The sequence below is a fragment of the Oncorhynchus gorbuscha genome, linkage group LG21, assembly GCF_021184085.1.
Source record: "Oncorhynchus gorbuscha isolate QuinsamMale2020 ecotype Even-year linkage group LG21, OgorEven_v1.0, whole genome shotgun sequence".
NCBI lineage: Eukaryota > Metazoa > Chordata > Actinopteri > Salmoniformes > Salmonidae > Oncorhynchus > Oncorhynchus gorbuscha.
Genome location: NC_060193.1, coordinates 39936861 through 39960304, shown reverse-complemented (window position 1 = coordinate 39960304; position 23444 = coordinate 39936861). Strand labels below are relative to the sequence as shown.

At 42.6% G+C, this 23444-nt stretch overlaps 1 protein-coding gene across 2 annotated transcripts; it reads right to left on the bottom strand.

The window, feature by feature from the left end:
• Nucleotides 1-437: 437 nt before the first annotated feature.
• On the bottom strand, nt 438-23220 carry LOC124008422 (N-chimaerin-like). 2 transcript variants are annotated; one of them, XM_046319687.1, is made up of 14 exons: nt 22999-23220; nt 22765-22836; nt 18768-18806; nt 18626-18681; nt 13137-13168; nt 12914-13027; nt 10576-10864; nt 7669-7746; nt 6495-6579; nt 4220-4393; nt 3943-4020; nt 3469-3606; nt 3246-3351; nt 438-1331 (listed from the first exon to the last, which is right to left on the bottom strand). In XM_046319687.1, the coding sequence occupies exons 2-14, from the start codon at nt 22781-22783 to the stop codon at nt 1160-1162; spliced, it is 1380 nt and encodes a 459-aa protein (XP_046175643.1). In that variant the 5' UTR covers nt 22784-22836; nt 22999-23220; the 3' UTR covers nt 438-1159. The 2 variants fall into 2 exon arrangements, with proteins under 2 accessions (XP_046175643.1, XP_046175642.1); XM_046319686.1 differs by having other exon boundaries at nt 23052-23220.
• Nucleotides 23221-23444: the final 224 nt, after the last annotated feature.

The following is a 23444-nucleotide window of genomic DNA, read 5'->3' as shown; positions in this document are numbered from 1 at the left end:
ACTGTGGATGGGCATCCCATTGTAATAAAACTGGTTAGTTAGGTTCAAATTAAACCAGATTGACTCAACTTTGCATCCATTGAGCTACTTGGTACCATTTATACTTTTTAAACTAGAAAAGTGTTGTGCCATAGTCTGACCAAGGAATAAAGGGATACTTCAAACAATCAAAGCGGGTGGACAATGTTGATAGGACCGTTGAAAGGCACAATCACATACAATGACGCTGCAAGGTAAAAGTGGGAGGCTTGATCACTTGGGCACATTGGATACTCTGACAATAGGGGCAGTGAGTGCCAATAGTGTGGCACGCCATTATAAATATAAATGAAGTGCAGATGTACATGGGACACACCGCTAATATAACATAATACATTTAAGGCACCCGTTATGGCATGTGAGTGCTAGGCTACTTTTAGAACTACTGGCTAAAATTATATAAATATGCCATTGCATTTATTTTAAATGAACGTAAAAGAACATACAATATTAAACAAAATAAACAAGGTTTTTAACCGATAGTATTGTATGTTACATCCAGGTACATTAGTGATTCACAGGAAGAATAAACCCATCATGAAACAAATGAGCCACATCTACAAGATCAGAGAGAGCAGTTAATGTGAGTGATTGTGACCCATAGAGAGAGGACTCATCATGGATATAACCCATTTTGGCATGGACATTGCCATTGAGGGCATCCACCATGCCTCTGCCATTTCAAAGTATTAAAAGTAGCCAACTGGATGGGGATTCCTATGGGTTGTAGCATCAATGGCACTGCCCATGCTGTCAAAGACACTATAAAGTCAGAGATAAAGTTGAGTCCTCTCTCCCTTTGGTGTAACACAATATCTGAAAACAAAAACGCATAATAACTATCCAAAGGAATGTGTGTTACATCAATTACCCCCGACACAAATGGGGGGGTGAACATGCAAAAGACAAGTAAGTCTAAGGTACGGGATTCAAACCCAACAGACATCTCTTCAGACAGGGCTCACTGGGAGTGGAAGAGAATGTACAATGGTGCATTATTATTCAAGTCTTAGTTTTACAAAGGGAAAACATTAAAAACATTGTCACTTCCTCCTTTCTAAATGATGAGTACATCGCTTATTCATGATTTAAGATTCCTTCATTGTTAATCAATCGCCTTTCAGAACAGAATGTCTTCGTTCTTTATAAGCGTCTCCACCACCTGTCTCTGATAGCGGATGTCATTGAGCGCCGTCATCGCATCCAGGTCTGGGGCCCGCATGAGGGTGGGCCCAAAAACAATGCCAAGGTTTTCTGCATTCATCAGGTTGTCTTTCTCATTTTGGATTACCCTTTAAAAGAGGAACAGGAAAGGGTCACAGGGCAAGGAGAGAGAAACAGCAACAACAACTGAAATAACCCCTTTGGATGCCATTGACATGCTCGTTCAGGTCCAAATTAGTTTTCTACCATCAAACCAATTATTGGCTATTGTTAACATATAATTCCAAGTAAAAAAATATGAACTCTACAATTAATAATAATAACTTACAAAAAGGCCCGTCTTGATTGCATAAGTATTTGTCCTCTAAGATTTTCCTTAAGTCACACAATAAGCTGCTTCACAAGCATTTACACATTTTAACACTAGAACCGCCATTGGCAGACGGGCATTTGATTTTGTCATTAAAATAAGGCAGAGGCTGCGGATCCCACCCCCATGGATCCCTTTTCCCCAGAACTGTAGATCCGAATCACATCGTGCATGTGATTCTTTGGCAAGCGCTGCAGAGTTTTGGCCGCATGAGAAAAACGTGACCATTCGCACAATCATCTGAAAATCTCATAAGAAATGAGGTGATGTTATTTGTCTTACAGTATAACATACTGTACTATCATTAATGCTATCATTATGTGATATTGTAGACATTGATTCAGCTTTGATCTAACTTTATTAAACAAGTATCATTCGCCCGGGTGGCATGTTCTCTGGGCAGCTCAACGAGTAGATCAGAGACTGTGCAAAGTAGAGAACCCAGCACATGCACAGACGCTTCAGACCTTTAGCGGCCGGGAAGAGGGGTGCAGAGAGTTTTTAGGCTGTTTGCCTGTTTTTTTTAAACCTAATTGCCAAGACAAACGGCATTGGTACCAACACCTGATGTGTCTTTCCTCACTTCATGATTGAATTTGAATTAAATAAAAATAGAATGAGAAATAAGCTACTAGTTTCAATGTCTGTATAAAATAAATTGCCTCCTGATATGGTGAGATTTTGCCTTGGCTATGTTGAAACAAGGTAAAAACATGCCTCATACTATGTAGTAAAATGCTCAGGTTTCAAACAATTAATTAGCTATAGTATATGTTTTAAAAACGCATACTGCCTCCAGCTCATTGCAAAGTGGTGTGAGAATTACAAATATACATTTTTAATTGTAGCCAAAACTATTTTAAACATCCTAATGGCTGTCAAAAGGTGCTTCCACCAAAAGTAAAAGGCATGCTATCGCACAAGGTTAGCAGCTGCATTTTGCGACAGATACAGGGTTTCCGGATACTCCCGTAAAGCCCAGCTCATTGGCTATCTAGCTAGCTTTGTTTGATCCCGATTGTGCTTATTTGACAAAGTTGATCGAGTGAAGACCGCCCGCGTCGTCGGCTTGCCATGAAGGCGTCGCTCTCTGACCAAATTTGGTGTCCTATAGAATATACTACAACCCTAATGATATAGTGAGGTCTGGTTACGTTCTAGGATCTTAGAGGAATACATACGAATGTGATTTGACTGGTTGAAACAATATTTAGGGTTAGATTTTCACAGATTCTGTTCTTTGAAAATTGAACCAAGCGGAAATACAAAATCGATCGTGTATGCTAAGATATGAAAAAGGATTTTATCTAACAAAACGACACTTCATGTTATCTCTGGTACCCTTTGGATGATAAATCAGAGCAAGATTTCAGAATGTAAGTAAACATTTCACCTTCAGCGGTGAATTTATGAAACCTATCGCGGTGAAAAAAAAAGTGTTTGGTTGTTAGGGACTCAAACAATAGCATGATATTTTTTCACAGTAATAGCTACTGTAACTTGACAGTGCAGTTATATTTACAAGAATTTGCGATCTTGACACAAGGCACCGCATGATTTGCAACGCCGATCCCTAAGTTTTAATAGACTGTAAATGTAATCATTGTCTCTACTCAATGACTAGGCACTGTACACCTGTTTTACCATAATATACTACAATATCTGGTCTCACCTCTTTAAGTGGGCCATGAGATAACACAGTGATTCACAGTGTGCAGGTGGCAGCAGCTTCAGAGCTTCATGATGGGCCTCTAACCGCTTGTCTGGATCTGTAATCTCTAGAATACAAAAAAAATGGACACACAGTCAGTGTCTGCAGGATAGGAACCATAACACACACCCAATAAAAGTCCAAATACAAATATTCATTAAAAAGGCTAAAGTTAAGGACTAACTTGCTGCCTCCATGAACCTTGGGTAGGCTTCATACGTGATAAGAGGAATAGGTAAATCCCTGAAGTACAGTTTCAGTGCGCCAGTGATTATATTGATGTCTTCATACACATTCACAGAAATGTCCGCCTTTTCACCATCTATTGGGAGACAAGAGGGAGAATTTTTAAACCTATCTATAGACGGGGCAGTTAATTAAAAGATACCACAACGGTTGCACGCATCCAAAAAGAGAACTTAGAATTCTATTGTTTTGTGGCTTTGCAGCCGGTCTAGAGATTATAAACGCAGTTGGCACTCGATTGGCCTTACTTGATAACTGCCATTACCAATTAAATCAGTTTTTGTCCAACCTAGTCCCCGCAATCTTGCAGCAATATCAACAATAGTCCTTGGCCTAAGTCCAATTGATACCCACTGACTGCCCCACCCAGAAAGCAGAATGCGATACAGTGGCAAAGGAAAAAGGGCCCTGCCTCTGTCAAAAGCCAGCTTCACATCTTCAATCAGGTCACTGAAGCCTGAGATTCTGTACAGGCCCTCAGACTGAACACCTACAGTTAGAGAACGGGAGAGAAAGACAATGACAAAATTAAACAGCTTTACATTTATCAAACTAACACCAGTGCAAATTCATACCTCTCCATTACTTGTCAGGAAATGTGAACATTGTTACTGGAGGATGTCTGAAACCATAACAACCCTATAGCAACAAAACAAAACATCACAAGTTGGTCATTTTCTACCGCTCACCTCTAGACTCAATCTCTTGTATGCACATGTCCACCACCATGGGTCGCTTGGAATGGTGGGCTTTTACCAGGGTCGTAAGGTCACAACTGTATACTTTCTTGACATGTTTGAGGTCAGGCTTACAGTCGTTTGGCACCATTTTGGAACACTGTTTGTGGACATTCAAACCGCAATCTGGGCAGAAAAAGAGATTAGCAATGATACTGTATCATTTAATTGAACCTTTATTTAGGCAGGGTAGTCCTGCCTAAATAAAGTGTCCTTATCACAATTTAAAATGGCAGGCAGCACTAAACTATTCTTCTGTTACAACGCATAAACGCATCCTCAATGTTATGCCAATCTGATTGCTTTTCCAATTGGAGCTGAATTGTGTATGTTATATGTAACCTTTATTTAGGCAGGGGGTCCAATTGAGACCAGCCTCGTTTGCAAGGGAGCCCTGTACTACAAGAGCAAAAAGCAATTACATATTAGTTCGACAACGACTTCAAATCAATAGAAAAATACAATAGTAAGAACCCACTCTATCATGCACATCATTTCTTAAGGTCTGCAGTGGCGATCTCTGATCAATTTGCCCATAAAATGGCATTGAAAAATAGAGCAAATCAAATTGTATTAGTCACATGCGCCGAACACAACAAGCTTACTTACGAGTCCCTAACCAACAACGCAGTTTTTAAAAAATAAGGATAAGAATAAGAAATAAAAGTCAGAAGTAATTAAAGAGCAGCAGTAAAATAACAATAGCGAGACTATATACAGGGGGGTAAAGGTACAGAGTCGATGTGCAAGGGCACCGGTACTAAAGTGACTATGCATAGATGATAACAGAGAGTAGCAGCAGTGTAAAAGAGGGGGAGATGGGCAAAGCAAATAGTCTGGGAAGCCATTTGATTAGATGTTCAGGAGTCTTCTGGCTTGGGGGTATAGAAGCTGTTTAGAAGCCTCTTGGACCTAGACTTGGCACTCCAGTATCGTTTGCCGTGCAGTAGCAGAGAGAACAGGGTGGCTGGAGTGACAATTTTTAGGGGCTTCCTCTGACACTGCCTGGTAGAGGTCCTGGATGGCAGGAAGCTTGGCCCCAGTGATGTACTGGGCCTCGGACAGATGCCGAGCGGTGATGTAACCGGGTCAGGATGCTTCGATGGTGCAGCTGTAGAACTTTTTGAGAATCTGGGGACCTATGCCAAATACTTTCAGTCTCCTGATGGGGAAAAGGTGTTGTCGTGCACTCTTCACAACTGTCTTGGTGTGTTTGGACCATGATAGTGGTCCAAGGAACTTGAAACTCTCGACCCACTCCACTACGATGTTCACGGGGGCCTGTTCGGCCCGCCTTTTCCTGTAATCCATGATCAGATCCGTGGTCTCGCTCACATTAAGAGAGAGGTTGTTGTCCTGGCACCACACGGCCAGGTCACGGACCTCATCCCTATAGGCAGTCTCATTGTTGACAGTAAATCAGGCCTACCACTGTTGTGTCGTCAACAAAATTAAATGGTGTTGGAGTCGTGTTTGGCCACGCAGTCGTGGGCGAACAGGGAGTACAGGAGGGGACTAAGCACGCACCCAAGGGGCCCCTGTGTTGAGGATCAGCGTGGCAGATGTATTGTTGCCTACCCTTATTTAAATGTCAGTTTTTGATTTAATACATTTGCAAACATTTCTAATAACCATTTTTTTCTTTGACATTATGGGGTAAACAATTTAATCCATTTTAGAATAAGACTGTAACGTAATAAAATGTGGAAAAAGTCAAGGGGTCTGAATACTTTCCAAAAGCACTGTAGGTTTTCAAATGTTTTCCCTAAAATAATGGTTAAATTTAAAAAAAAGTCTAATAACGGCAGTCAAGCTAACTGGCTAACATTGACTAGCTACTTTAAAGACAAAAATGAGAGAACAGCTCACTGACTAATTTTACTCACCTTTGCTGAGCTGGTTAGTCTATTTTCATGTTATCAAGAGGGTTAGTGACTAACTTAATGGCAACATTTCAATTCGTTTTTTTAAGCCAATATTTACTGGCACCTGTCATATCAACAGGCACTACTTGTCTTTCTTAAATTCATCAATTATTCTTTGCTCTGACACTCTCAAACCAGAGTGCTCTGAACTCAAGTAGATTACCAGATTGAATTTACGAACGCCCTGTAGACACTGGTATGGTGCTGTATATGACATCTCCTCGAAACCTGGTTCAAACTAGCTGTGTTAAAAGACAAAACACAAAGCAGAGACCACGGTTTGCTTCTCACCCTCCCTTTACCTGCACATTTAACTCCCTGAGCGATGAGGCCCCACATGAAGTTGGCACAATATTCACACCAGTGGGGTCCCCGGAAGGTGTGCACCTGCAAGGGCGAGGAAGAGAGGATGGAAAACATGGTCACTTTTTTTACTGGATGGAAGGATAGATGGACATACTAGTCTGGATCTCCACAGCCTGCGCACATGGAAGGAGCCAATTGGGAATTATCCCTGAGAGATAAGCAGCACTAGAAATCAGACTGGCAGGCCTTAATGGGGGTTGGAGAGTGGTGGTGGTGGGAGTGTGTGTGTGTGTGTGTGTGTGTGTGTGTGTGTGTGTGTGTGTGTGTGTGTGTGTGTGTGTGTGTGTGTGTGTGTGTGTGTGTGTGTGTGTGTGTGTGTGTGTGTGTGTGTGTGTGTGTGTGTCATGGTTGACAATGCCAGGATTATCACATATCTAAAAAGGGACTACATCAAACAAATGCCTAGTTCTGCCAGGTAATGGCTAGACCAATCAGAAATGCTCAACATTTATCTGTGAAAAGCATGGTGGACTCAGGCCCCTTGTTTTAGATTGTTATTTTGGGAATGGGAACGTGGACGATAGGCATCTTGTGTAAATGACAAGACAAACAACAAAATGAGAAAACCTAAATGATTGGTGTTATAGCAGTCTGGTTATTAAAAAGAATCTCACAAAACAAAATGTATTATTTTCACATGTTCCAGTAAAATTATATCTGGCTGAGATTATTTTAGGACAAGATGGTTGCTATGTTTGGCTGGTAAGAGGTGTGGTTGGCAAGATGCAGCTGGAGGGTTCCTAAGCGTCTGGCTGGACAGAATGGGATTAAGTACTGTGTTCTGGCAGATTCTGTCTCCCTCTCCCAGTTTATATGAGCTACCCACGACAGGTCCGGTAGCCAGTCAGACTACACTATCAGTTGCTGAGGACTACTACAATCCCACCTCCTTCATGACTACTCAAAATGCTGCTCACTAGTCAGAAGCCGATCAGAATATAGATTTTTATCTTTTACAAACAGGCAATTCTCTCCACCCTGTCATTCCAAAAATGTAAAATATGCCAATCAAACAACCCCAAATGTGATATAACAACCATAAAGGCAGTGAAAAAGAAAGAGCAGAAGAGGAAAAGTAAGAAGCGCTGAGCAGGCAGGTTCAGGTCTTACCTTGAAATTGTGGACTTTCTCATACTTGGTCGCGTGGTCGTTGTCCTTCAGGGTGGCTCGGCGGACCAGTGAGGTGAGCTGTGAATAGGCAAACAGTTTGAGAGGTTGCCAGAAGGTGGCAAGGGCTTCTGGGTCCCTGACCCCATCCTCACACCCAGGGCTGTGGCCATAATGTCCTTCTGCACGCCCATCCTTCTTAACCTCGTTTACCAGAGACTTCTTCCCTTCCCTGACTATGGACAACTCCCTGGATGGTATGATGGGTGGGTAATAAAAGGGAAATTCCCCCAGTTCTCAGAACAGCTAATGTGATGCCTATGTGGAAGACTGACAAAGCTCACAGAGATCAACTTGGAGCAGCTCAGCGCAAGCCTGTCGTCAGCACCGATGCTTGTATCGTTAAAATCAACGCATCAGCTAAACCAAAACAACCCAACAAAAGCAGTAGGTAAAATCCACTAAGAATCCAAAGATCTTAAAGGGGGAAAAAAAAGAAAAAAAAAGTAGTTAAGATTATTCCTTTAAAATTACAGTGCCACAGAATTGTGTCCTTAATCCTGTGCTGATCAGGGTGTCTAAACGAGATTCCTCCTCAAAAGATCTGGCTTGACTGTGTGCGTCGATGCAGATGAGGTGTGTTGCTAAGTTTATCCTCTCCATGTCGACACTGATACGGTCACTGGTGCACAGACAAAACCCAGAGTGAAGACAGCCATGGGGGGGTAAGCAAGAGAGAGAGCGAGCGAGTGAAAGCAGGTGGAGCATTGGGTAGTCACTGATGGATTTAAATGTCACATTGAGAATAAGCCAATCAGAGAAAAGAACAGGCTCAGCTTTATCAACAGTGCTATAGTATATTCCTATTACCCCACAGGCAGAGGGAGAGAGAGCTCAATCCTACAATACAGCTCAATGTCACTGTAGCTCCAGGGTTGAGAGACTAGCTTTCAGATTAATGCTCATAAAAACACATCTACCACATACAGAAGGAAATAAAAAATCATTACAATTCCCAAAATGTTAGGATATGGTGCAATTGATTTCACTTTCAGACAACTTAGTCCTACATGGTTGTAACTTCCAGAGTAAAAAAATATATATATATAGGATCTGCATGTTTTCAAAACAGCTATTTACAAAAATTATAGTACACATTACTTGTTAAATGCAGTGCATTCAGAAAGTATTCAGACCCCTTGACTTTTTCCACATTACAACCGTATTATAAAATTGATTCAATCATGTTTTCCCCCCCTCATCAATCTACACAAAATACCACATAATGACAAAGCAAAAACAGGTTAAGACATTTTTGCAAATGCATAAAATAAACTTTTTTTTTTATAACATTTTCATAAGTATTCAGACCCTTTACTTTGTTGAAGCACCTTTGGCAGCGATTACAGCCTCAAGTCTTCTTGGGTGTGACGTTACAAGCTTGGCACACCTGTATTTGTGGAGTTACTCTCATTCTTCTCTGCAGAGCCTCTCAAGCTCTGTCAGGTTGGATGGGGAGCGTCGCTGCACAGCTATTTCCAGGTCTCTCCAGAGATCTTTGATCAAGTCCAGGCTCTGGGTAGGCCACTCAAGGACATTCAGAGACTTGTCCTGAAGCCACTCATGTGCCGTCTTGGCTGGGTGCTAAGCGTCATTGACCTGTTGGAAGGTGAACCTTTGCCCCAGTCGGAGGCCCTGAGCCCTCTTCATAAATGATCTCTGTGTTCCCCTCCGTTCATCTTTCCCTTGATCCCGACTAGTCTCCCACTACCTGCCGCTGAAAAACATCCCCACAGCATGATGCTGCCGCCACCATGCTTCACCGTAGGGTTGGTGCCTGGTTTCCTCCAGATGTGATGTTTGGCATTCAGGCCAAATAATTCAATCTTGGTTTCATCCTTTAGGTGCCTTTTGGCAAACTCTGAGCGGGCTGTCATGTTCCTTTTACTGAGGTGGTTATCTTTCTGGAAGGTTATCCCATCTCTACAGAGGCCCTTCTCCCCTGGTTGCTTAGTTTGGCCAGCCAGACAGCTCTAGGAAGAATCTTGGTCGTTCCAAACTTCTTCAATTCAAGAATAATGGAGGCCACTGTGTTTTTGGGGACCTTCAATGCTGCAGACACTTTTTGGTATCCTTCCCCAGATCTGTGCCTTGACACAATCCTTTCTTGGAGCTCGACGGAGAAGTCCTTCAAACTCATGGCTTGGTTTTTGCTCTGACATGCACGGTGAACTGTGGGACCTTATATAGACAGAAGTGCCTTTCCAAATCATGTCCAATCAATAGAATTTACCACAGGCAGACTCTAATCAAGCTGTAGAAACATCAAGGATGATGAATGGAAACAAGATGCACCTGAGCTCAATTTTGAGTCTCATAGCAAAGTGTCTGAATACTTATGTAAAAAGGTATGTTTTTAAAAATATTAACACATTTGCAAATAAATAAATAAAAACCTGTTTTTACATTTTCATATTGTGGTATTGTGTGTAGATTGATGAGGGGAAAAAATTATTTAAGCAATTTTAGAATAAGGCTGTAAAGTAACAAAATGTGGAAAAAGTCAAGGGGTCTGAATACTTTCAGAACGCACTGTACACAACCACACGCCAGCAAATCCAGGTTCCATGAATCACAAAACGACAAAGTTCCGTTCAATAGCATGAAGTGTTAAAAACTGATCTCAGGATGCATCTAAAAAAATTCTGGCTATCTTCTTTTGGTGAGCAACAAGAGCAGTGCTACCAACTTTCTGCACATTAGAATAGTAGAGCTGGAATTTCTTGACATGGAAAACATTCACTTCTGCCTGGTTTTAACATTGCATTCATTTCAGCATCTGCTCCATTTGTTTCCTTTTCCAGTACAGTAAAAGGCTGACATTTTTAGGACAGTGAGAGTGTTCCTTACCCCTTTCTCCTCGTCACCCAGCTCTCCCTGTGGCGCAGGCCCATCAGGAACCTCCTGGCACACAGGCAAGTGTTTCTTCAGCGTGGGCTCCTTGTTGAGTGTTGTGTAGCCAATGTGCTCATAGATTGGGTTGATGGTCATCTTAGCGATGTACTCTGCTGCCTTGGTCTCGATGTAGAGCGTGATCAGCCCATCTGTCACAAGGTCGTGGATGGACTCAAAGCGCTTCTCCCCAACAAAGTGTTTCCCATCACGGTAGAGGCGGAAGTTCCTGGTTTGATTTCCAAAGCTGGGTTCAGGATATAGGGGGGAAAGAGGAAAAGGGAAGGTTTCTATGGGTAGGAGAGTGTTTTTACATCGTCTCAAGTGGGGGGGAATCCTAGGATGAAGAGCCGACCTTAAAAGCATTTTTTTTTTTACTTTGCCTGCCTCTCCTTCCTCGTACCCTGGATCAGTGGAAAACCAAATTAAATCATGCTAAAAAAGCTTTTTATATCCAGTAATGACTGCTAGATCAAATCATTTCTTCCCTGCACATAGTGGTTATAAATAATGGTGGCCTTTATTAGAGCTGATCAATACATTAAGTGTATAGTGAATGCTAACAAAATTCCTCATCTCACAGGAAAAAGGCCTCTCAGATGTGCATGCTGCAAAAGCGCCAACCATTACACTCTGTACGGACAGCAAATCCAATCACTGTGCACAACATGAGCCAGAAGAATGCAAGGAATTCTTCATCATTGGGTAGATGCAAGAGACCAATATTTCAACCTCATCTGTCAATGAGAAATAAAGGGAGATAGTTGGCGAAGAGAACAAAGTGTTCCTGTGTGAAAAGAAAAACACAAACCAGCACAAATAACTCAGGAGACATCCTAAACTAACTAGCTAAGAATCCTTACTCCAATACTAACCAGATGCAAAGTTTATTACTTAACCCTTCCAAATTCAGATCCAAGGATGCCCATTGTTGGACAACCATTTTCCAGCCATCCTTACAAAGGTGATTATAGTTATAGAAAGCAATTATAGCGAAGAATTAGGAAGAAATGCAGTTTATTTGCATTTCAAAACCTCATTGCTTGTTTGGAAAACAATGAATTTTCACATGAGAATTTCAAACGCTGGCCTAGTTTTAAAAACACAAAATCAGAGCCAAAAACATTCATCACCTCTGCCGATCTGCTTTAACGAGACCAAATGAGATATGGGACAGAAAGGGTTTGAGGGAAGCCTCAGACTGGGGGATTATGAAAAAAATAAACACTTGGCAGCCCTCTCACTGGCTTCAAGGACAGAGCCCAGACCTGGGAATACACTGTGCATTAGATTTACCACGCTAACGACATCAGCGACAGAGGAAGGTATACTCCTCTGTTGCAGAGGCAAACACATAAGCGAAGCAATGCACAGAGTGGCAGATTGACACTAGAAGCACAACTTGGCTGACCTCAATAAATACAAGAAATCCACATTTACTTCACAGCAGCTTCAAGGAAAATGATCTGGATAAATAATTACATTTAGTCAGGCCCCAGTGCATAGGCAATACAGCACTTGACAGCTGAGAGAAGCTGATCCATGCTGCTCATACAACCTATGTTCCCCCAATGGAATTACATTTGAACTTTCAAGATAAAGAACACACACACTTTTTAGAACATTCTGTACTAGAAAACTCTACATCATTCAATGTTTATTTTCCTGTTGATTCATATCATCCTATGACGGTGCCATGTAAAAGTGACTGAGCTCTTAAGTAAGGCCTTTCTACTGCCAATGTTTTTCTAAGGAGATTGCATGGCTGTGTGTTCGATTTTATACACCTGCCAGCAACGGGTGAGGCGGAAATAGCCTAATCCACTAATTTGAAGGGGTGTCCACATACTTTAGTATATATGTATATATGCGTACCTAAAGGGTTCTTAAAATTCAAAATCAAGAAGATAAATGATCATCTTAAAGCAATTCCATATGTTAGCTTAGTAGAACCACTCCCAACAAATGGCTTAGATGTTGAGGTCACCAGCTGAAAGGTGTTTCTTCCTCAGACACATTGGTGTGGCTGGCTTCCGGGTTAAGCCAGCAGTGAGTGAAGAAGCAGTGCGGCTTGGTAGGATCGTGTTTCGGAGGACGCATTGCTCTCGACCTTCAACTCTCCCGAGTCCGTAGAGGAGTTGAAGCGATGGAACAAGACTAACTACCAATTGTAAATATCAAAATTGGGGGGGGGGGAAAGGGGTGTAACTACAAAAAAATCTAAACTAATCAAAAGAAGTCATGCATCACACTGTTTGGAAAATCTATCTGTAGAAATGGTGTGCGTGTGCCTAACCGTAGGGCCAGTGTGTAGGTCCCAGGCTGCCTCTGGCTCTCTCTGATGAGGTAACTCCCCTCTGCCACACTCAGCAGCTGGTCAGCCTCCTCTCTGGAGATCATCCCATGGTACCTGGGGAGAAGAAAGAACATTGGAAATACAGATGCAGACTGGATTTTAATAAAACTACAGCAATGACTAGTTTTGTATATAAATTCTACATTGAAATAATCCAACTTACTCTCTCCCATAGTATTTGGGCCGGTTATCCACCTAAAAGCAAATAGAATATTCCATTGATAAGTAAATCAAGAAAAATAGACTTCTGGTTTTCGGATTGTGAAGGTTGGAAGGTTAACCAGAGGAGAACTAAGTCACCGCAATAGTACTTTACTTGCATCAGCTATAACACTGGGATGCCTTCCGTAGGACACAACTCAACATCATGGAAGATAAAATAAAAAATTATCAACCGTATGCTACGCGACTTGACTACTGTAAAGACATATAGAAAACTTAAAATAGGATCTAATGCCCACCATCTAGGTGTTTCAGAGGAAGGTCACTGGATAAGCACCATGGTCAGAGACAATGCTAGCATGCACAGGTGTCCATCAAGGGGCTGGCCAAGCCGGAATGTAATAATACTCCGTGAGATTTTTTTTGCATCCCTTATTACACTCTTGACAGCCTTTTCTTTAATATATTCAACTGGCTATGAAGTGAAATGGTGGCATATATATATTCAACTGGCTATGAAGTGAAATGGTGGCATATGTATGTATGTATGTATATATATATATATATATACAGTGGGGCAAAAATAGTCAGCCACCAATTGTGCAATTATGGTGGAAAATAAGTATTTGGTCAATAACAAAAGTTTCTCAATACTTTGTTGTATACCCTTTGTTGGCAATGACAGAGGTCAAACGTTTTCTGTAAGTCTTCACAAGGTTCACACACGGTTGCTGGTATTTTGGCCCATTCCTCCATGCAGATCTCCTCTAGAGCAGTGATGTTTTGGGGCTGTTGCTGGGCAACACGGACTTTCAACTCCCTCCACAGATTTTCTATGGGGTTGAGATCTGGAGACTGGCTAGGCCACTCCAGGACCTTGAAGGATCTTACGAAGCCACTCCTTCATTGCCCAGGCGGTGTGTTTGGGATCATTGTCATGCGGAAAGACACAGCCACGTTTCATCTTCAATGCCCTTGCTGATGGAAGGAGGTTTTCACTCAAAATCTCACAATACATGGCCCCATTCATTCTTACCTTTACACGGATCAGTCGTCCTGGTCCCTTTGCAGAAAAACAGCCCCAAAGCATGATGTTACCACCCCCATGCTTCACAGTAGGTATGGTATACAACTCAGCATTCTTTGTCCTCCAAACACAACAAGTTCAGTTACCACCAAAAAGTTATATTTTGGTTTCATCTGACCATATGACATTCTCCCAATCTTCTGGATCATCCAAATGCTCTCTAGCAAACTTCAGAAGGGCCTGGACATGTACTGGCTTAAGCAGGGAGACACGTCTGGCATTGCAGGATTTGAGTCCCTGGTGGCGTAGTGTGTTACTGATGGTAGGCTTTGTTTCTTTGGTCCCAGCTCTCTGCAGGTCATTCACTAGGTCCCCCCGTGTGGTTCTGGTATTTTTGCTCACCGTTCTTGTGATCATTTTGACCCCACGGGGTGAGATCGTGCGTGGAGCTCCAGATCGAGGGAGATTATCAGTGGTCTTGCATATCTTCCATTTCCTAATAATTGCTCCCACAGTTGATTTCTTCAAACCAAGCTGCTTACCTATTGCAGATTCAGTCTTCCCAGCCTGGTGCAGGTCTACCATTTTGTTTCTGGTGTCCTTTGACAGCTCTTTAGTCTTGGCCATAGTGGAGTTTGGAGTGTGACTGTTTGAGGTTGTGGACAGGTGTCTTTTATACTGATAACAAGTTCAAACAGGTGCCATTAATACAGGTAACGAGTGGAGGACAGAGGAGCCTCTTAAAGAAGAAGTTACAGGTCTGTGAGAGCCAGAAATCTTACTTGTTTGTAGGTGACCAAATACCTATTTTCCACCATAATTTGCAAATAAATTCATTAAAAATCCTACAATGTGTTTTCTGGATTTTTTTCTCTCATTTTGTCTGTCAAAGTTGAAGTGTACCTATGATGAAAATTACAGGCCTCTCATCTTTTTAAGTGGGAGAACTTGCACAATTGTTGGCTGACTAAATATTTTTTTGCCCCACTGTATATATAATATATATATGCATGCATGCCGCCCCTTGTGTGCACGTTCGGTAAAACCGTATATCTTGGTATTGTACAGAAATGTTCTGAAAATAGGAATACCTCCCAACCCTAACTGCAACACAAGTAATACAGTAATACATTTTGATGTGAATTTCTAGTAGATATTTCGGGTAGTATAGGCCTGGACAACTGCACTGGATTCTCTGTGGCGTTGACCACACTGTTAGTGTTGTCACATTCCCATAGGAACGTTGAGACCCCACAGAAATATTAATTTCACTTCTTAGCCAGTTGAATATATATATATATATATATATATATATATATATATATATATATATATATATATATATGGAAAAAAGTATTTGATCTCCTGCTGATATTGTACATTTTCCCACTGACAAAGAAATTATCAGTCTATAATTTTAATGGTAGGTTTATTTGAACAGCGAGAGACAGAATAACATTAAAAAAACACATATCAAAAATGTTATAAATTGATTTGCATTTTAATGAGGGAAATAAGTATTTGACCCCCTCTCAATCAGAAAGATTTCTGGCTCCCAGGTGTCTTTTATACAGGTAACGAGCTGAGATTAGGAGCAAACTCTTAAAGGGAGTGCTCCTAATCTCAGTTTGTTACCTGTATAAAATACACCTGTCCACAGCAGCAATCAATCAGATTCCAAACTCTCCACCATGGCCAAGACCAAAGAGCTCTCTAAGGATGTCAGGGACAAGATTGTAGACCTACACAAGGCTGGAATGGGCTACAAGACCATTGCCAAGCAGCTTGGTGAGAAGGTGACAACAGTTGGAACACAAATGAACTGTCAATCTCCCTCGGCCTGGGGCTCCATGCAAGATCTCACCTCGTGGAGTTGCAATGATCATGAGAACGGTGAGGAATCAGCCCAGAACGACACAGGAGGATCTTGTCAATGATCTCAAGGCAGCTGGGACCATAGTCACCAAAACTATTGGTAACACACTACACCGTGAAGGACTGAAATCCTGCCGCAAGGTCCCCCTGCTCAAGAAAGCACATATACATGCCCGTCTGAAGTTTGCCAATGAACATCTGAATGATTCAAAGGACAACTGGGTGAAAGTGTTGTGGTCAGATGAGACCAAAATGGAGCTCTTTGACATCAACTCAACGTGTTTGGAGGAAGAGGAATGATGCCTATGACGCCAAGAAGACCATCCCCACTGTCAAACATGGAGGTGGAAACATTATGCTTTGGGGGTGTTTTTCTGCTAAGGGGACAGGACAACTTCACTGCATCAAAGGGACAATGGACGGGGCCATGTACCGTCAAATCTTGGGTGAGAACCTCCTTCCCTCAGCCAGGGCATTGAAAATGGGTCGTCGATAGGTATTCCAGCATGACAATAAACCAAAACACACGGCCAAGGAAACAAAGGAGTGGCACAAGAAGAAGCACAGTCCTGGAGTGGCAAAGCCAGTCTCCAGACCTTAATCCCATAGAAGATCTGTGGAGGGAGCTGAAGGTTTGAGTTGCCAAACATCAGCCTCGAAACCTTAATGACTTGGAGAAGATCTGCACAGAGGAGTGGGACAAAATCCCTCCTGAGATGTGTGCAAACCTGGTGGCCAACTGCAAGAAACGTCTGACCTCTGTGATTGCCAACAAGGGTTTTGCCAACAAGTACTAAGTCATGTTTTGCAGAGGGGTCAAATACTTATTTCCCTCATTAAAATGCAAATCAATTTCCAACATTTTTGACATGCGTTTTTCTGGATTTTTTTGTTGTTATTCTGTCTCTCACTGTTCCAATCAAACCTACGAATAGGAATCAGTAAATCAGCAGGGGATCAAATACTTATCCCCCTCACTGTGTGTGTGTGTGTGTGTGTGTGTGTGTGTGTGTGTGTGTGTGTGTGTGTGTGTGTGTGTGTGTGTGTGTGTGTGTGTGTGTGTGTGTGTGTGTGTGTGTGTGTGTGTGTGTGTGTGTGTGTGTGTGTGTGTGTGTGTGTGTGTGTGTGTGTGTGTGTGTATATATATATATAGTTGAAGTCTGACGTTTACATACACTTAGGTTGGAGTCATTAAAACTTGTTCAACCACTCCACAAATTTCTTGTTAGCAAACTATAGTTTTGGCAAGTCGGCTAGAACATCTACTTTGTGCATGACACAAGTAATTTTTCCAACAATTGTTTACGGACTGATTATTTCACTATATCACAATTCCAGTGGGTCAGAAGTTTACATACACTTAAGTTGACTGTGCCTTTAAACAGCTTGGAAAATTCCAGAAAAGGATGTCATGGCTTTAGAAGCCTTTGACAGGCTAATTGACCTAATTTGAGTCAATTGGAAGTGTACCTGTGGATGTATTTCAAGGCCTACCTTCAGACTCGGTGCCTCTTTGCTTGACATCATGGGAAAATCAAAAGAAATCAGCCAAGACCTCAGAAAAAAAATTGTAGTCCTCCACAAGTCTGGTTCATCCTTGGGAGCAATTTCCAAACGCCTGAAGGTACCACGTTCATCTGTGCAAACAATTGTACACAAGTATAAACACCATGGGACCACGCAGCCGTCATACCGCTCAGGAAGGAAACGCGTTCTGTCTCCTAGAGATGAGCGTACTTTGGTGAGAAAAGTGCAAATCAATCCCAGAACAACAGCAAAGGACCTTGTGAAGATGCTGGAGGACACAGATACAAAAATATCCATGTCCACAGTACTATATCGACATAACCTGAAAGGCCACTCAGCAAGGAAGAAGCCACTGCTCCAAAACCTCCATAAAAAAGCAAGACTACGGTTTGCAACTGCACATGGGGACAGAGATTGTACTTTTTGGAGAAATGTCCTCTGGAATGATGAAACAAAAATAGAACTGTTTGGCCATAATGACCATCGTTATGTTTGGAGGAAAAAGGGTGAGGCTTGGAAGCTGAAGAACACCATCCCAACCGTGAAGCATGGGGGTGGCAGCATCATGTTGTGGGGGTGCTTTGCTGCAGGAGGGACTGGTGCATTTCACAAAATAGATGGCATCATGAGGTGGAAAATGATGTGGATATTTTGAAGCAACATCTCAGGACATCAGTCAGGAAGTTAAAAGCTTGGTTGCAAATAAATGGTTTCTTCCAAATGGACAATGACCCCAAGCATATTTCCAAAGTTGTGGCAAAATGGCTTAAGGACAACAAAGTCACGGTATTGGAGTGGCAAACACAAAGCCCTGACCTCAATCCTATAGAAAATGTATGGGCAGAACTGAAAAAGTGTTTGCGAGCAAGGAGGCCTACAAAGCTCATTCAGTTACACCAGCTCTGTCAGGAGGAATGGGCCAAAATTCACCCAACATATTTAGCATCTAAAGCTGTAAGATGTAACTTTTTGGTGACCCGAACAAATTCACATAGAAATGTGAGTTATAGATCTGTTATTCTCTTTGAAAGCAAGTCAATTATTGAAAGCAAGTCAATTACCTCAGAGGTGCAGGTCAGTCGCCGTGGATGTGGTGCCTCCTGCTGGAGCTGATACACTTGTGCAAAAACAGAACACAGTCAGTAAAACATGATTACATTGCTCCCTACAATATTTTCATCTTTAGAATACATTTATACTCACGGTAAGATTTCCACACTGGCGGCCTGTATTCATCATGGTCTGAGGAAAGAAGAACATAATTTCAAGTCTTAAAAAACTTTAACGTTGACACACTATCAAAAATCTTTGTTTCCTTGATTGACAGTGCCTCCAGGTGGTCATTCTAACACACTACTCTTAAACTGTGTTGATTAAGCCACCCTGACAAATTAGATTTTCTACAGATTCAGTAACAGACAAGATATTTTTGAACCCAAACAAATGATTACATTAGAGGGCCTTCAGCACATCTGAATTGCCTTGAAGCATAATATAGGGTCACTCATTTTAGGCTAGACGCAAGATACTATGCAACTACAACTACAACAACGTGCCCGCTTGACCCTATCCCCTCCTCTCTTCTCCAGACCATTTCCGGAGACCTTCTCCCTTACCTCACCTCGCTCATCAACTCATCCCTGACCGCTGGCTACGTCCCTTCCGTCTTCAAGAGAGCGAGAGTTGCACCCCTTCTACACTCGATCCCTCCGATGTCAACAACTACAGACCAGTATCCCTTCTTTCTTTTCTCTCCAAAACTCTTGAACGTGCCGTCCTTGGCCAGCTCTCCCGCTATCTCTCTCTGAATGACCTTCTTGATCCAAATCAGTCAGGTTTCAAGACTAGTCATTCAACTGAGACTGCTCTCCTCTGTATCACGGAGGCGCTCCGCACTGCTAAAGCTAACTCTCTCTCCTCTGCTCTCATCCTTCTAGATCAGGGGTGTCAAACTCATTTCGCATCGTGGGCCACATACGGCCTAGGGAGATGTCAAGTGGGCCGGACCATTAAAATTATACCATACTCTGCTATAAATAACCAAAATATCATGTCTTTCCTTTGTTTTGGTGTAAAGAAGCACAAGAACATTAGGAAAATATTGAAATTTAATGAACTATCCTTTTACAAAACATTTCATGAAACACCTCATATTTCCTTAGACAAATGTGCAATTTACTTTTATCATTCACAAATATGCATTGCTACTGATCCCAGACCCGCCAGCAATTCGTTAATCTTATCTCTTCTCAGTTGTCCTTGCAAGCCGTCATATTTTTCGCTGTGATGAGTCTCGTAGTGGCGTCGAATATTATATTCCTTCAATACCGAAACTTGTTGCAAACACACCAAGCACAAAGGTTTTCCGTGCATCTCTGTAAATAAATAGGACGTGGTCCATTTTTCTTTGAAAATTCTACACTCCTTATCTACTTTTCTCCGTTTGGATAACGACATTTTGGCTAATGAGGGTGTAGCGGAGAGGTAGAGACCAAGGTATTAACAACGTCGTAACAAGCAGCAGATGGCGCATTGATACCGTCTGCTGTTTTCAGTCTGTCTCAGTGATGCGGCTTGTCTTCTACTCTGATGGAAAGAGTGCGCCCCTTAGCGGATAATCCATGAATTGCAGCGAATTAAAAATATTAATTCCATGTCTTTTATGCATTTTTTCCACTTTCAAATTATCCTGCGGGCCTGATCGAACCTCCTTGGGGGCCGGTTCCGGCCCGCGGGCCGTATGTTTGACACCCCTGTTCTAGATCTATCGGCTGCCTTCGATACTGTGAACCATCAGATCCTCCTCTCCACCCTCTCCGAGTTGGGCATCTCCGGCGCGGCCCACGCTTGGATTGCATCCTACCTGACAGGTCGCTCCTACAGGTGGCGTGGCGAGAATCTGTCTCCTCACCACGCGCCCTCACCACTGGTGTCCCCCAGGGCTCTGTTCTTGGCCCTCTCCTATTCTCGCTATACACCAAGTCACTTGGCTCTGTCATAACCTCACATGGTCTCTCCTATCATTGCTATGCAGACGACACACAATTAATCTTCTCCTTTCCCCCTTCTGATGACCAGGTGGCGAATCGCATCTCTGCATGTCTGGCAGACATATCAGTGTGGATGACGGATCACCACCTCAAGCTGAACCTCGGCAAGACGGAGCTGCTCTTCCTCCCGGGGAAGGACTGCCCGTTCCATGATCTCGCCATCACGGTTGACAACTCCATTGTGTCCTCCTCCCAGAGCGCCAAGAACCTTGGCGTGATCCTGGACAACACCCTGTCGTTCTCAACCAACATCAAGGCGGTGGCCCGTTCCTGTAGGTTCATGCTCTACAACATCCGCAGAGTACGACCCTGCCTCACACAGGAAGCGGCGCAGGTCCTAATCCAGGCACTTGTCATCTCCCGTCTGGATTACTGCAACTCACTGTTGGCTGGGCTCCCTGCCTGTGCCATTAAACCCCTTCAACTCATCCAGAACGCCGCAGCCCGTCTGGTGTTCAACCTTCCCAAGTTCTCTCACGTCACCCCGCTCCTCCGTTCTCTCCACTGGCTTCCAGTTGAAGCTCGCATCCGCTACAAGACCATGGTGCTTGCCTACGGAGCTGTGAGGGGAACGGCACCTCAGTACCTCCAGGCTCTGATCAGGCCCTACACCCAAACAAGGGCACTGTGTTCATCCACCTCTGGCCTGCTCGCCTCCCTACCACTGAGGAAGTACAGCTCCCGCTCAGCCCAGTCAAAACTGTTCGCTGCTCTGGCCCCCCAATGGTGGAACAAACTCCCTCACGACGCCAGGACAGCGGAGTCAATCACCACCTTCCGGAGACACCCGAAACCCCACCTCTTTAAGGAATACCTAGGATAGGATAAGTAATCCCTCTCACCCCCCCCCTTAAGATTTAGATGCACTATTGTAAAGTGACTGTTCCACTGGATGTCATAAGGTGAATGCACCAATTTGTAAGTCGCTCTGGATAAGAGCGTCTGCTAAATGACTTAAATGTAAATGTAAATGTAAAGTGACTGTTCCACTGGATGTCATAAGGTGAATGCACCAATTTGTAAGTCGCTCTGGATAAGAGCGTCTGCTAAATGACTTAAATGTAATGTAAATGTAACTAGCCTAATCAACAATACCAAACTAATGCTGTGGGAAAATTAGCATTTTATGCAAATTCAGAATACATCTAACATTGTTATTAGCTTAGGCTTATTGTACTTGAGAAGTAAGTTCATCAATACATTAAAACATTATGGTGCCAAGCCAAATTGTTTTATGAGGACTTTACTTTTCACACATCCGCCATGGTTGGTATGGTCGCTCTGTCTCCACTCGTAGCAACATATCCTTACAAAAAAAAATACCACTGTTCTATACTAAACCATACCACTACCGTAGCACATGCAGTTTGGGTCGACACCATTATGTAGGATAGCTTTAAAAAGAGCTACTACTTAATACTGACAAAGATTTCATTTAGGCTACTACAAGGATGTTCTGACCCTCAAATAGCTATTGCACTACATAGGACTGCAGACTGTGCTTTCAATCACACCATGAAAGGACTATGGCATGTGTGTTCTGACAGAATACACTGGATATCTGTCCCAAAGCAGGGCTTCCAGTCTCATCCCCCACAGCCTGGAAGTTAGCTCGATCTTAAACTTGAAATGCACGTAATTTCCAGCCCCCTAACCGTTCTGTATGTATTTTCTCTCCCTCTCCTAGTTCAAAAGTTACAGATATGTCAATGTCCTTTGTTTAATGCAAAAAAAGGCAATAGACTGTAGTCTACTATTCCACCTCATGAAAATTCTTGTGATACCCTTTGGTGATGAAGGGGTTTTAACATGGCTTAAAACGCTATAATACATGAACGTTGACAATGACTTATATAAACTTAAATAAACTGTTAGTTAGCTAGCGTTAGCTATCGAACATCGTATCTACAAATCTGATGACGCAAAATACGGTGTTTCTATACCGTGCGAAAAAAACTCTACAGGCCTCCTGACAAGGCCAAAAAGAATGCTGGCTAGATGGACAAACACAGATCACATTTCTATAGCAAAACATTTGCATATCTGTCACATGCATTACTAGGAAGCTGGCGTTAGAGGTGGTATTGGAACTAGCGAGGTATCAAACTGACAGAAAGGAACAGTTAGCTTGCTAACGTTAGTTAACTTACCAAAGACATTTAGAGCCATTCTTGGTGCGATAACTGATGCGCAATATGACTATTTCCACCGCCGTTAGAAAGCTGATAAGGGGAATACAGTGAATAAATATTATTTTGCGAGAAAACATTCAGCAACTAGGAAAAATGTTGAAAACTGTAAAGTGTTTATACTAATTATACTACAATAACAGAGCCAGTCCAGGCTAGATAGCGTTGGCCACTTAAATTAACGCGTTTGCTCACACTGTGAGTCACCGCTAGTAGTACCGCCGACTTCATGACAAAAATAAACAAACCTAAGGAATGGGAACAGGCGTAGATGCAAACATGCATTTATCTACAGTGAGGATAAAGCCAATATGTAATCTATCCGGTTGCATATGCATGCAAATAGCTAATATAATTGATCCCAATAAACACCGTATCTATATTCTATAACGAAGTCGCCATCTTGTGATATCACGTGACCATCAGCCTCAATTTTAGACCGTAGTTTTACCATGGTTACCATGTGAAGCTGCCCAGAAAAGGATGGGGCAGGGTTGGTGCTATCTGGGATCCTTAGGATGTCCCTACCCGTAACTATTTAAAATTTCAATTTGGGAAGTCCCAAGGATCCCGGAAAGCATGGACCGGTGCAGCAGCAATCCAGTTAAATCACCATGTTAGAAGGATGAGAGAATCCATAC